General features: G+C 40.0%; 2 protein-coding genes across 3 annotated transcripts; both read right to left on the bottom strand.

Moving 5' to 3' along the window:
• LOC140377791 (uncharacterized) lies at nt 1-2,795 on the bottom strand. Its single transcript, XM_072463363.1, has 2 exons — nt 2,611-2,795; nt 1-1,291 (listed from the first exon to the last, which is right to left on the bottom strand). The coding sequence occupies exons 1-2, from the start codon at nt 2,777-2,779 to the stop codon at nt 513-515; spliced, it is 948 nt and encodes a 315-aa protein (XP_072319464.1). The 5' UTR covers nt 2,780-2,795; the 3' UTR covers nt 1-512.
• A 2,686-nt stretch (nt 2,796-5,481) lies between these two features.
• Nucleotides 5,482-13,617, bottom strand: LOC140377784 (uncharacterized). 2 transcript variants are annotated; one of them, XM_072463350.1, is made up of 3 exons: nt 13,388-13,617; nt 8,993-9,337; nt 5,482-6,448 (listed from the first exon to the last, which is right to left on the bottom strand). In XM_072463350.1, the coding sequence occupies exons 1-3, from the start codon at nt 13,611-13,613 to the stop codon at nt 5,556-5,558; spliced, it is 1,464 nt and encodes a 487-aa protein (XP_072319451.1). In that variant the 5' UTR covers nt 13,614-13,617; the 3' UTR covers nt 5,482-5,555. The 2 variants fall into 2 exon arrangements, with proteins under 2 accessions (XP_072319451.1, XP_072319452.1); XM_072463351.1 differs by lacking the exon at nt 5,482-6,448 and having other exon boundaries at nt 8,191-9,337.
• Nucleotides 13,618-14,277: the final 660 nt, after the last annotated feature.

Raw genomic sequence — 14,277 nt, 5'->3', positions numbered from 1 at the left:
AAATGAAGATGCACTGCCGATTGTAAACCAGAATTGGAGTGTCTTTTGTGCAATGCTTGTCTGGTCTAGTCAAGGTAACGGTGCAGCCTTCCTTGTTCGACTAAAAGGGCCGTGGCGCTGGCAAATGTTCTCAAAACTGTTAGTTATTCTATGATTTGACCTTGTGTTCCCAAAGTGCACCCACAAGACAACAAGAGATCACGCGATTACAAATATTTATACAAACAACTGCAAGTAAAAAGGTAGATTAAATTCATAATGTACTACCACATCTCAAGAGAGCTCCTCCTTTTTGCTGTTGTGAATATAAATCCGTAATCTTGCAAAAATAATGACATATAATACGTTTGGTCAACCAAGACACCATTGACCAATTAACTGCAGACCGACAGCTCAACCAGGCACAATTACGTCATGATTTCTAAAACAGTGTCCGGATGATGACCATTGAAACCTTTTCCAACATGCCGTTCTTGTTTCGGTATAAAATGGTCCCGTAGTCCCATTCATTCTTATCCGTTTCCATGGACACCTGCGTGAGCTTTGTGAAGCTTCAAGTGTCTTCGCAGAGAATTTTTAACATTAAACGTTTTTTCACAAACTGGACAGCTGTACGGCCTCTCCCCGGTGTGAACCCTCATATGAATTGCACAATCTGTTTTCCGGGCGAACCTTTTCTCACAAACTGTACACCTGAAAGGCTTCTCTCGCCTGTGAACGGCCGAAATGTGGCGCTCTAAACTGTGCTGTCTGTGCAGTCGGACGCCACATTCTGGACAACTGACGGACTTGCATGACCAGTGTGTTTGCGCAGCCAAACTTAAGCTACTGTTTGGAACTGAACAGCTGAAGGGTGTTTCTACTGCATCACTGAACGGTCCATTTAGAACGAACGTGTCTGAATCTTCTTTCTCTTTTTTAATCGTCACTCCACCGTCGATTAGTCCTTGATGCCTTTTCCTCCGTTTTTTACTCCTTCCATTCGAGGTTCCTTTCTGCGAGTCCAGACTTTGGGCAGGATTCTCCCAGTCTTCCGAATCGTCCGCGTCTGAACAACTGTACTGTATACGTGCAATATTGATCGGCTGTAAATCCAAGCTGCAGCCCGGTTCTTCTGCGCCAAACTGTCCGTTCAACTCGTCCGGTTCTTGCTGAAGGAAAGCAGATTTGTCGATGTCGTCTTCAGATTTCAGAGGCAGAGATGTGAACGCAAACTCCAGAGAGGAACATAACGTCTTCTCCTCCACCTTATGCTCAGGAATCACTTCCGGACGCACAAAAGTCTGAACGTCTGCGAGAAGAGGAAAGACGTGGATTAAAATGGGGCTAATCAAATTATATCAGGCATGGAAATGTGTATTATTAGGGAGATTTTAATATGTTTCACTGCTAATCTTGCCCACCAACTTCGAATTGTCAATTAAATTCAGTTGACAATCGACTTATTGTTCAATAAATCAGAGACCCACCTAGATTTTCTAGGAAATAGTTGTTATTTTTTGTAACACAATAATATTTCAGATTTAGAGGGTTGAAAACGTAACATATAAATACTAACTAACTACTTTATTTCTGCCATTTTTCTGTTGCAGCTCATGTTTTTAATGATGTGCCTATGACAGGTTGAATCACTCATTTCACTAAAACAGTTAAGATAATTATATTTAAGATTTTGCATTAAAAAAAATCAGATTTTATCCCAGTTTGGCAATTTTTTAGGTTTTTTAGGTTTCAAAATGTACTTCCTGGTTTGTAACAGTTTTTTAGCAACCATGTTGTACACTGAGCCAAAACCTGTGTAATGTCTCAGAAATTATTACTTTAAACTTATTATTTCAGTTGTATAAAACAAACAGTAGATTGTATAACTAAATGTGTTTTTGAGAAATGCCTAGTAGTGGTTTAAGGCATTGCACATGCGTAGTTGTTTCTAACTCTGTGTCACTTCCCAAACTCAACTATTTGCTGAATGTCTCTCCCCTCTCTCTTCATTTTGCGCTATAGTGTCTTTTGGGCAAAAAGAAAAACAAAACACCAGTTGTACTCAGGAAACAGCAGTTCTGGGCTACTTTTTGCTTAATCAGGTATAATTTTCGTGAACCTACCTTAAAGTTTGAGTCCTGGTTAGTTTACAGAAAGTGTAATCATGATATAATCCTGGTTAATCTCCCTTTTAGAGCTGTTTTGGCTCAGATTTGGGGTTAAAATGAAGACATATTACACGTATGTTTACCACTAAACTCACATTTCGGAAACCATTATTTTATATTGTGTTCATTGTAAACTGAAATGGGCTTAATAATGGAAACTAATAAGACGGTGACATTTCACGATAACAAGCAGCAAATTGTTATTTACATGTAATGGCTACGATAATCTTTTTTTTAACCCTAGATGCTTGGCCTGGATTCTGAATTTCTTAAAACAAGTACAGAGCAGTGGGCGGAGTTATGGGGCAGGTGAAAACAGGAATTTTCTGAACACTAATGATGAGAGAACACTGTTATAACGAGGTCATTTCCGCATTTGCCTTTATTTTACATAAACATGCAATGACCCATACAGTTCTATAGGATAAACCATGATAGTTTCTTGTTATTCTGCACTTACATTGTTGTTTGTGCTGGACACTTTGGCCCTGCCGCAGTTTGACCCGTTTCAGCCGCACAATCTCCTCCTCGTATTCCGCAAACACCTTTTCAATGAGCGCAAAAACCTCCTCTGCCGCAGACTCGAGCCGCTGCATCACCAGATCCCGCAAAGCCTGATTTTTGGTCATTTTTAGGAGCTAAATTCCTCAGCCGTAAGAGAAAAAACCACCCGGAACAGCAACAACAGATCACCACATTACGCTTTGCATGAGAGAGAAGGGGAAACAGCGCCCCCCACTGTTCAGAAGGACTCACTGCGGTGTTCACGTACATTTAAAAGTCCATTATTATCATCTTGATATGAAACGTGTTATAGAGCTTAAACACATATCTACACACATTCTTTTATAAAATGCTCCTCATCATTCTTCTCAGAGGCAGAATTATGAGCAGCAACTGATAAAATGTGTTTCTTAGCTTTTTTCGGTCTCATGCGTTTTTGCCACTCACTGCACAACACTCATGCATAAACTGTATTGCTCAAAGTGGGGCCCGTGGTTCACAAAAAGGTGCTGAATTTTATACAAAAAGAGCCCAAGTCAGTCCATGTCCCTTAAAACACAATAATTAAAAATCATTTAATCATAAATCTCTTTGCAGGCAAAGTTTTTACATGCCAAAATAGAATAGAAACTGAATAGAAACACAATTCTAATAATCCACATAAAAACTGTAATAAAGTGCCACTGAGACAATAAAATGGAAGTATAAATGCCCTGTTTTTGTGTTCTTGGGCAATACATTTTTGTGTGTGCCATTTTTCATTTCATTTTCTTTTTTTCTTTCTTGTTTTTTTAAATCACCAAATATTAAATAGTAAATATTTCCAGTTAAAGTAAAGTTACATGGCTAAAAACTAATTAAGTACAAGTGCCAATACCAAGTTCAAGTAAAAATATAATGTACTCTAGTTACTTTCCCCCCACAATTTTAGCAGCATTTAAACTCTTTTATACAAACGGGTCCAAGATTAATTAAACTGATATATATATATATATATATATATATATATATATATATATATATATATATATATCGTTTTTTTAGTTCTGGCCAATCAGAGCCGGCGATGCAGCGACATTGTGCGAGTTTGTGGGTTTAAAAAGGAGCAAAGACAGAAGTGAAACAACCTCCAATCATAATTACATTGTTCTTGAAGTACCTCAGTCAGTAAAGAAGACCTTCATTTTAAGGATTAAATTGGAGAGTTCTCAATTTTGCAGTTTTAAACTTCTGTGTGACCTCATTGACCCCTACAACACGGGCATGGATGTTGACCTTACATTAATAGATTGATTAGTCTTACCGAGTGATGGAGGCTTCAGTGGTTGTCAAGCACAAGAGATATGAGTTATCACAGCTTCAGTATTTTGAGTTGCCCTGCAAGAGTTACTTTACAACTTGCTTGGAACTTGAGTTCTAGAGCGAATCGATATGTTTCAGGTGAATGTACCTCCACCCGAGTGATCAGCTTCGTGGGGCCGAGTATCAATAAGCAGTGATCACGTTTGAAACTCTATTTATCAAACAATTTGGTGCTCCGTCCTGTCGATGGCAGGGCCTCAGCCTTTACTGTTGGGCTCAGGAAATCTCTTCCCTGGTGAGAGTGTCTGGCACCGACCTGAGCGGGTTCGGCCCGAGTGCTCAAGAGAGACGGAGTCTGGTGTAAGATCAAAAGTTACTGACCACAGCCAGATCAAACACACATTATGGCATTTCAAGCACATATTCATTCACAAAAGGATCTCTGCTTCTTCTCAGGTGCAGTCTCTCTCCATCAGCCTCTCATGTGATGCCGTGGTTACCACTTCCTCTTCTCTCAAACTGAGCTGGCATTCCCCTGTCACACTATTTTCTAATATAAGCACTCTTATACCTAGCAGTATTAAGTATAATTATTTTTATCAAACAGTTTTCAGTTACTTTTTACATTTTTTATGGGTTGACTCTTTGGTCTTGAAATACAAAGAAGATAGAAAGTTCCTCTCTGTTCTCCCTTTAAGAACATCCTGTTATAAACTAGAGCCATGTACAACACTAGTGCTTACACAGGTGAGGCTTTTGGTCACGTGTTCACACAATGATTTCATCAACAACAGTAGAAGAAGAATTATACTCAATTACAAGTATGGGTTTAAAAATCTACAAAAAAGTACAATTAGAAAAGTGAGTGCACCTTTAATATTATTTAGGCCTCAACAGAAGTTGTTTGTTCTCGCTGCGCACCCGAAGCATCAGGAACTTCTTTAATCACATTAAAATATTTACATTTAACAGGACTGAACAAAAGCCTTTAAATGATACTTTTTATTGACATCGTATAGAAACATTCAAGCTGTGCATTTTCAAGTGAAATAATTACTGAAAAAAATAGCAAAAAGAATCAAGATTTATTAAAAGATGCTTTTCTTTCTGGCCAGTTTGCAACATTATAATCTTAACGCAAGACAAAATGTACAATGTTTAGTTTAATTTTATTTGAAATATTATTCAAATTACGCTGCTTTAAAGAGCCATTTGTTGGAATACAGCTGCAACTAACAATTATTTAATAGTTGACCAGTCAAACTATTATTTCTATTGTAACTTTATGGCAACTGAAGGCTTCTAGAGAGATCATTTACAATTATCGCTGAAAATCATAAATTGTTTATTCGTTTTTGCCCTTTTTGATTAAACAATGCTGCTGTCGGTTATAGGGTCCATTTAGTCCAGATAATGGTTATTAAAATAGTCAACAATTGTTTTAAGTGTTAGAAATAAATCAAATTCTTTCTAATTGTTTTTAATCAAGCTTGTATTATTAGATGAAAATATCCAGGCAAATAATAATAGTCTTACTCATAGTTTAGTTGTAGCACTTTGTAACTTATTTCAAAGTTTATGTCAAACTCGTCTCAACCCTTACCTCGCCTGATCACCTGCAGGGTCCGAGTGCGTCGCTATGTGTCTCTTTAAACAGTATTTGGCTCGAAAACTTTTCTGACAGACCGGGCAGCTGAAAGGTTTCTCCCCGGTGTGCGTCCTCACGTGAATGTTGTAATGACTCTTCTGCGAAAACGCCTTCTCACAAACTGGGCAGCTGTAAGGCTTCTGCCCCTTGTGAACGGTCAAAACGTGTCGGATCAGGTTGTGATGATGCCTCACTCGGACGCCACAGTCTGGACAGCGGAATGGTTTCTCGTCCGTGTGGATCCTCATGTGCTCTTTCAGGTTATACTTCTGTCTAAAACCTTTGTTGCAGAATGAACAGCTGAGGGGTTTATCGTCTGTGTGGACACTCAAGTGCGTTTTGTAACTCGATTTGTATCTGAAGAGTTTGTGACACGTCGGGCACCTGAAAGGACTTTGACTTGAGTGAAGCACCAAATGATTCTGTAAAAAATCCAGAGTTTGAAATGCAACTCCACATTCAGAGCATGCGTAGTGGCTTTGTTCATTTCTGTCACATAAATTAACACTTACAACAGCTTTACTACTAATTTCTAAACCTTCAACATCATTATTTTCTCCGTATGACATGAATAAACTTGTATTTTGATTAGTTCTACATGTTTTTGAATCATTTGCAAGTCTTAAATTGAATTCTTGTCTTTCCGTTGTTTCAGTCAGTTCTTTCGCAGGATTACCGGCCTCAGAAGTGTCAGAATAGCTGTAAGAACCGTAATTTGGCTGTAGATTGATCAGATCGGAGCTACATCCTGGTTTCTCATCTCCAAAAGGCTCGTGTCTGCTGTTCTCGTTTGGTCTGTGATGAAGGAAAGCAGCTTCTGGACTCTTCCTAAAAGTCTGGACACCTGCAGGACACAGAGGAAACAACTCACATCTTCTGAGCACCTGCAGCAACAGAGCCTTATGAAAAGGTATTAAAGGAAGGATTTAATAAACATTACCCATCAGGTATAAAGGAAAAATGTTCAAATCAAGTACTGAATCTACTGAAAACTATTGTAACGTCGACTTTATGTTGTCAAAAGTAGAACTATTATTTTTGTAGTTAAAGTCAAAGGATTAGCTCTACTGAACATTGATAACATATTTAAAATTATCAATAAAAAGTTGAATTATGGTGACTGAAGGCTTCTAGTTAGAGAATATTGACGAATTAAGTGCATCTGAAAAATCTGAAAGTTTGACATTTTGATTTAATAAAAATCGTGTTGTCCGTGTTTTAGAGTGCATAGTCTATACAACAATTTCAATGATCAAAACATTGAAAACCCAGATACTAAAAGTATCAGAACTGGATACTCATTAAAGTACAGGTACTGGTGAAAAAACATCACAAACTGAACAAAATTGGTCATTTTTAGAATAGTGTTAAAAAGATTTTCGACCATGGTAGAAAAAGTTATTTGGAAAATGTGCTTGAAATCGAGACGTTTTGACTTCCATCTGGAAGTCATTTTCAATCTAAAGAGACTTTCTAACAACAGTCGTTAGAGGCTGCACATGTGCCGTACGTGAGAACAACTTGAAACAGGCAACGACAGGGCAGTTTCAGTAGGAAGCATGTTTAAAGCCATTATGTTTAAGTAATGGACTTTCACTGGATTCTTTGACACATTTATGTTTATTTAGTTAAAACAGAAAGTGTAATTTGGATTTGGAGGAACACAACTTGAACTCTTTACATTTGCATCTTGTATTAAAGTTTGTGCACTTCTATTTACACCTACAGTAAAGACAACGTTACCACAACTACAGAAGTGACATATACTCTAACATTAGGGCTAAATACAGGAGGATATGTACACAGGTTATGGAAAATAATGTTCTCAAGATGGTAAAGGTGACGTGGGAAGCACTGACCAATAAAAAAATCCCTCTACATTCACTCTGCTCTCGTTTAATCCAAAAAGTAATGTTTATTCCCAAAAACAGTTTCCCTTCCTACAGCCATTTCAAATGTTGTGACAAAAACTGGCATTTTCCACTGTTTTTGTCACATTCACCAGTTTCTACCAGGGATGGGACAAGATCCAACGAGATAAAATAGCAACAAGATTGTGAGATTTTTGTGATTACGTTTAGCACGACAACCAAAACAGGGTTAAAACTCACAAGTTCCATCTGAGGAGCTGTGGTTCCAAAAAGAGCTGCAGCAAACAACTTTTTTAATACATTTTTAATCAAATAAAAGGTTTAAATATGGCGAGTGAAGACTCCGTAATTATTCTTTATCTTGAATAAAGTGTATTGTAGAAATGGTTGACTTTGGTTTCACTATCTTTGTTAAGAAAAATCTTTGCGTGTGTTTAGTCCAAATAAGTTTTGTAATAATCGCTTACTAGTGTAAACACAGGCTCGTGTGTTACGAGCAGAAGTAACAAGATGTGTAAAAGTTTCTGTTTTTCTCTCAATTCAGCTGATCAAATTGACAAAGAATGAATGTTATTTGCAGCCCCAAAAACAAATAAAGTGCGTTAATGATGAAAAAAAAACAAAAAAACGTATAATATAATAAATAATGCCACTGTCTTGGTATAAAAGATCTTTTCGTGTGTATTTTAGAGTCTGTATTTTCCAGATTAAGATGATCAAAATACAAGATGTGTCTCGTCCCGTCCCTAGTTTCTACTAAGTGTGAACTTTTGTAGTTTTTTATAAGATTATTTATTATAAGATTGTAAAACATGCATCGCTGTTCTTGGGAAACCGTTATTGTTTAAAAATGTTGCTTATTTCGAGTTTTGTGAATAAAATGTTTGGTCACGCGACGTCCGTGTTGCACCTGCTCTGCACTTCGTGAGTCTTGAGGTGTTTTTTAAGATGACAATTATCGATGAAGCCTTTCTTACAGACCGAGCAACTGAAAGGCTTCTCTCCCGTGTGCGTCCGCATGTGAACGATAAACGGACTCTTCTGCGAAAACGCCTTGTCGCAAAATGGACAGCTGAAAGGTTTCTCGCCCTTGTGCACCGCCGTGATGTGTCGGTAAATATTGCGCTGATACCGGAATCTGACGCCGCAGTCTGGGCAGCTGAAAGGTTTCTCGCCCGTATGGATTCTCATGTGCGCCTGCAAGTGGCATTTCTGACTAAACCCTCTGTTGCACGCCGGACAAATGAACGGTTTGTCGTCTTCGTGAATGATCATGTGTTTTCTATAGTTCGCCTTGTTTCTGAACGCCTTATCGCAAATCGAACACTTGAAAGGTCTCTGTCCGCAGTGCGCTAACCAATGCCTCTTAAAATGTCCCTCGCTTTGAAACATCTTCCCGCAAACTGAGCATTTCGGCTGTTTCGCTTTCCTCTTACCGCCGTTTGCGACGCCGTCACAATTGCGTTCGCTAGCCGTGTTCTTGTCTAACAACACGTTTGCGTTTCGGGCAGCTCTACCTCGTTTTGAGTCCTTTTTCAGTCCTGCACTTTTGGGCGATTTCTTGGTGTCGGATGGTCGCCAGTCTTCAGAGTCGTCCGTGTCGTATTTCTCCTCGTTATTGTCCGTTTGTAGGGTCAAGCTGCAGCCCGGCTCCTCCTCCACGGCGCACTGCTCCTCCGTCGGGTCGCTCGGTTCCTCCTCTGGGAGAAGGATGCCCATGTTTTCTTCAGATTTGACGGAATACGCTGCAGAGAATTCAAAGGAGTGGTCTTCCTCTTGTTTGACTAGCACAGTTTGTTGCTCGTCCTCCACATGTTCAGGGCTGTGATGCACTTCTGGATGCAAGATCAGAGGCGGAGCATCTGGAAGAAACAAAAGACAACAAATGGACATTTGGTAAACTGAACGAGAAATTATTTCCACAGGAACAGAAGAGAGGCAAGAGAGTCCAACACAGTTACAACATACTGTGAACAACAGAAAATCAGAATAACACAAATCATGAAACTATGAAGCTATGGGCACTTGGAGAAGTAACGCCATGGCATTACTGTACGTTATACCGGGTTTTAAAGCTTAGAACACAACCGTTAAATATTTTCTGTGCAGTAGTTTGGTTGTAAATGGTCACATTTATATAGCGCTTTTCTACCGTCAAGGTACTCAAAGTGCTTTACATCAAGGAACCAGTCACCCATTCACACACACATTCACACCCCAGATGTTCACTGGGGGGCGAGTTGGGTTAAGTGTCTTGCACAAGGATTCACATGAGGCAGCTGCGATCGTGCCGCCAACCTGCAGGCCAGTGGATCTGACCGTTCTGACCGAGTGTGTGCAGTAGTTTGGTTGTGTGTGTGAGATGTGTGCAGTAGTTTGGTTGTGTGTCTGAGATGTGTGCAGTAGTGTGTTTGTGTGTCTGAGATGTGGCAGTAGTTTGGTTGTGTGTCTGAGATGTGTGCGTTAGTTTGGTTGTGTGTCTGAGATGTGTGCAGTAGTTTGGTTGTGTGTGTGAGATGTGGCAGTAGTTTGGTTGTGTGTCTGAGATGTGTGCAGTAGTTTGGTTGTGTGTGTGAGATGTGGCAGTAGTTTGGTTGTGTGTCTGAGATGTGGCAGTAGTTTGGTTGTGTGTCTGAGATGTGGCAGTAGTTTGGTTGTGTGTCTGAGATGTGTGCGTTAGTTTGGTTGTGTGTCTGAGATGTGTGCGGTAGTTTGGTTGTGTGTGTGAGATGTGGCAGTAGTGTGTTTGTGTGTCTGAGATGTGGCAGTAGTTTGGTTGTGTGTGTGAGATGTGTGCAGTAGTTTGGTTGTGTGTCTGAGATGTGGCAGTAGTGTGTTTGTGTGTCTGAGATGTGGCAGTAGTTTGGTTGTGTGTCTGAGATGTGGCAGTAGTTTGGTTGTGTGTGTGAGATGTGTGCAGTAGTTTGGTTGTGTGTGTGAGATGTGGCAGTAGTTTGGTTGTGTGTCTGAGATGTGGCAGTAGTGTGTTTGTGTGTCTGAGATGTGGCAGTAGTTTGGTTGTGTGTCTGAGATGTGGCAGTAGTTTGGTTGTGTGTCTGAGATGTGGCAGTAGTTTGGTTGTGTGTCTGAGATGTGGCAGTAGTTTGGTTGTGTGTGTGAGATGTGTGCAGTAGTTTGGTTGTGTGTCTGAGATGTGGCAGTAGTTTGGTTGTGTGTCTGAGATGTGGCAGTAGTTTGGTTGTGTGTGTGAGATGTGGCAGTAGTTTGGTTGTGTGTGTGAGATGTGTGCAGTAGTTTGGTTGTGTGTCTGAGATGTGTGCAGTAGTTTGGTTGTGTGTCTGAGATGTGGCAGTAGTGTGTTTGTGTGTCTGAGATGTGTGCAGTAGTTTGGTTGTGTCTGAGATGTGTGCAGTAGTGTGTTTGTGTGTGTGAGATGTGTTTGTGTGCAGGAGTTTGTGTGTGTGAGATGTGGCAGTAGTTTGGTTGTGTGTGTGAGATGTGTGCAGTAGTTTGGTTGTGTGTGTGAGATGTGGCAGTAGTGTGTTTGTGTGTCTGAGATGTGGCAGTAGTTTGGTTGTGTGTGTGAGATGTGTGCAGTAGTTTGGTTGTGTGTCTGAGATGTGGCAGTAGTGTGTTTGTGTGTCTGAGATGTGGCAGTAGTTTGGTTGTGTGTCTGAGATGTGGCAGTAGTTTGGTTGTGTGTGTGAGATGTGTGCAGTAGTTTGGTTGTGTGTGTGAGATGTGGCAGTAGTTTGGTTGTGTGTCTGAGATGTGGCAGTAGTGTGTTTGTGTGTCTGAGATGTGGCAGTAGTTTGGTTGTGTGTCTGAGATGTGGCAGTAGTTTGGTTGTGTGTCTGAGATGTGGCAGTAGTTTGGTTGTGTGTCTGAGATGTGGCAGTAGTTTGGTTGTGTGTGTGAGATGTGTGCAGTAGTTTGGTTGTGTGTCTGAGATGTGGCAGTAGTTTGGTTGTGTGTCTGAGATGTGGCAGTAGTTTGGTTGTGTGTGTGAGATGTGGCAGTAGTTTGGTTGTGTGTGTGAGATGTGTGCAGTAGTTTGGTTGTGTGTCTGAGATGTGGCAGTAGTTTGGTTGTGTGTGTGAGATGTGGCAGTAGTTTGGTTGTGTGTCTGAGATGTGTGCAGTAGTTTGGTTGTGTGTGTGAGATGTGGCAGTAGTTTGGTTGTGTGTCTGAGATGTGGCAGTAGTTTGGTTGTGTGTCTGAGATGTGGCAGTAGTTTGGTTGTGTGTCTGAGATGTGGCAGTAGTGTGTTTGTGTGTGAGATGTGTTTGTGTGCAGTAGTTTGGTTGTGTGTCTGAGATGTGTGCAGTAGTTTGGTTGTGTGTCTGAGATGTGGCAGTAGTGTGTTTGTGTGTCTGAGATGTGTGCAGTAGTTTGGTTGTGTCTGAGATGTGTGCAGTAGTGTGTTTGTGTGTGTGAGATGTGTTTGTGTGCAGGAGTTTGTGTGTGTGAGATGTGGCAGTAGTTTGGTTGTGTGTCTGAGATGTGGCAGTAGTTTGGTTGTGTGTCTGAGATGTGGCAGTAGTTTGGTTGTGTGTCTGAGATGTGGCAGTAGTGTGTTTGTGTGTGAGATGTGTTTGTGTGCAGGAGTTTGTGTGTGTGAGATGCCGTAGTGCAGCTGAATGCAGCTCCAGAGTGATGCTCCTGTTTGTGTGGCTCTGACCATTCATGGCTCTGACTGAGGCAGCGCTGGATTTAAACACTCTGAACTCAGATACAAACTCAAGAATAAAAGTGAACTTCAGCACAGATCACACCAGTGACAACAAAAGACTTAGTTTTGACCAAAGTGTCAGTGTGGAGAGGAGAGAAGATTCTGATCAGCTAACATTAGCACACAAGCTAGCACATGAGCTGCTGCCGTTGTCAACAACAACAGGCTGGATTATATTCACTAAAGATAATCATCTGAAGTCAGGATTAAAAGAAATCTTGTCTAGTTGTGATCTGAGGAGTCCCGAGTGTTGTAAATGTCTCTAGTCATCTATAATTAAAATCTAAAAGAATGTTCAAAAGAAACTTTCAGCTTTCAATCCACTGTTCATCTTAATAAACCCAATTTAAAACTAATAGAGCCTGACACACTTTTTATAATCATGTTTATGCCAGTAGCTCATCCAACATAATTGTAACAAACCTGTGATGTCATGATCTGTGCATTCATCAGTAGAATAAAGGGGGCGTGGCACCGGCAAACCTTTCAAACCGATTAGTGATTATAATTTGACCATTTATTTCTCCTAAAGTGTAATGACGTCACAACAAGAACACAGAAGTTCACTCAAATAACAAACAAATACACAAAACTCACACTCAAATGTCACAATATGTCACTTCAGGCTTTCTCCCTTTCCGAATGTAAAATCATTTAAAAATAAGTCAACAAATACCAATTAATCAGCAAAATAACTAAAGATCTACAGCCTTAACACGAACAAAACAAAATACATTGCTTTTTTATTTATTCATAAAAGCCTTCAAACACACCCAAAACACAGGGCAGTAAATTGTAGTTTTGAAAAAATGTACGTCTAAAAAATTAAAGATTTTTTCTTCCAACCTTTTCAATTTAGATCATTCTGAAAACATGAGCATCTTAAGGTTTATATAATGTATTACACAGTTTAAATTATTACAGAACACGTAGAACTGCCCTGAAAACACATCTAAATGCAGTGTAAGCCAATTTAGCAACGTCAATTTCCCCGTTTTTGCTAATGAATTACACAATCCAACCCAATGGACAATGACATTGAATATTTAATAATTTAATAATGGGAGCTAATCATTTGTCATTACCACGCGTTAAACCCGCTCTAAATTCACACGAAACTGCGTGTGACTATAAATATAGTCTTTGTTTCTCATTCCTCAGATGACACTGGGGTTATAAAGGTGTTTTTGTGAGCAGATTGTGTTGCAGTGTCGCGTACCTTCTTTGTGTGGCTCCATCCGCGGCTGCAGATGTTTGGTCCGCACTAACTCCTCTTCGTATTCCGCAAACGTGCGTTCAAACAGGGCAAAGATCTCGTCCGCGGCCACGACGAGCCGCTCCATCACCAGATCCCGCAGCGCCTGGGCTTTGGACATGTTTGCGCTCCGTCTGCACGTCGGTTCGCGCCGCTCCGAGGCTGCAGTGTCAGGTGTTAGCTCATTCATTAGCCTCGCGATGCTACATGAGACAGACGCGTCGCACCGGAAATTCAGAGGCGAGATTTGAAGCGCAGCAGCGGCGCCTCGTGGTAGACAAGGGGAACTACAGGTGGACAGCGTGGATCTAACGGTTTTTGCTAATTGCTAAATAATAATTCTCAAGGAAAGAGTGGAAATTATTATTAGTATATCTGATAACAGAAGATTGGATTTTAAAAACGGTTGAGGGCTGCAACTAATAATTGGATTCATTTTGACTATAGACAGCTGTTCAATTAATCGCAAATGTATTATTATTGTTATTTGGATTATACAGACACGTACGAAAAGACATTGTACAAAAAATAAGTTAAGATTTTCATCAATAATGCGCTTTGATCGTAAATATTCGCTATCAAGTCACAATATTTCAACTTTTTATTTGGTTTAAAATGGATTCAGGAAATCTCAATGTACAATAGAAATAATTGAGTTTGAAATCTACTTAGAGATTAGAGAGGTACAATTGTATTCAAAAGGTTAAATACTTTTAGGCCTCTTATATATCCTATAATTATATATCCTAAATGTGTTATAGTTTTAGAAGACTCATGTTACCTGTACTGAGCCTGTAAAATGTATCAAACATTTGGACTTGTTTGGTCCAAGTTTGGGTCCAGTTTTGTCCTAA

The sequence above is a fragment of the Eucyclogobius newberryi genome, unplaced genomic scaffold (genome assembly GCF_026437365.1).
Source record: "Eucyclogobius newberryi isolate DKJ021-1_F unplaced genomic scaffold, fEucNew1.0.hap1 SCAF_4, whole genome shotgun sequence".
Classification (NCBI taxonomy): domain Eukaryota; kingdom Metazoa; phylum Chordata; class Actinopteri; order Gobiiformes; family Gobiidae; genus Eucyclogobius; species Eucyclogobius newberryi.
The sequence above is the reverse complement of the archived record's forward strand: the minus strand, read 5'-3'. Positions and strand labels throughout refer to the sequence as shown.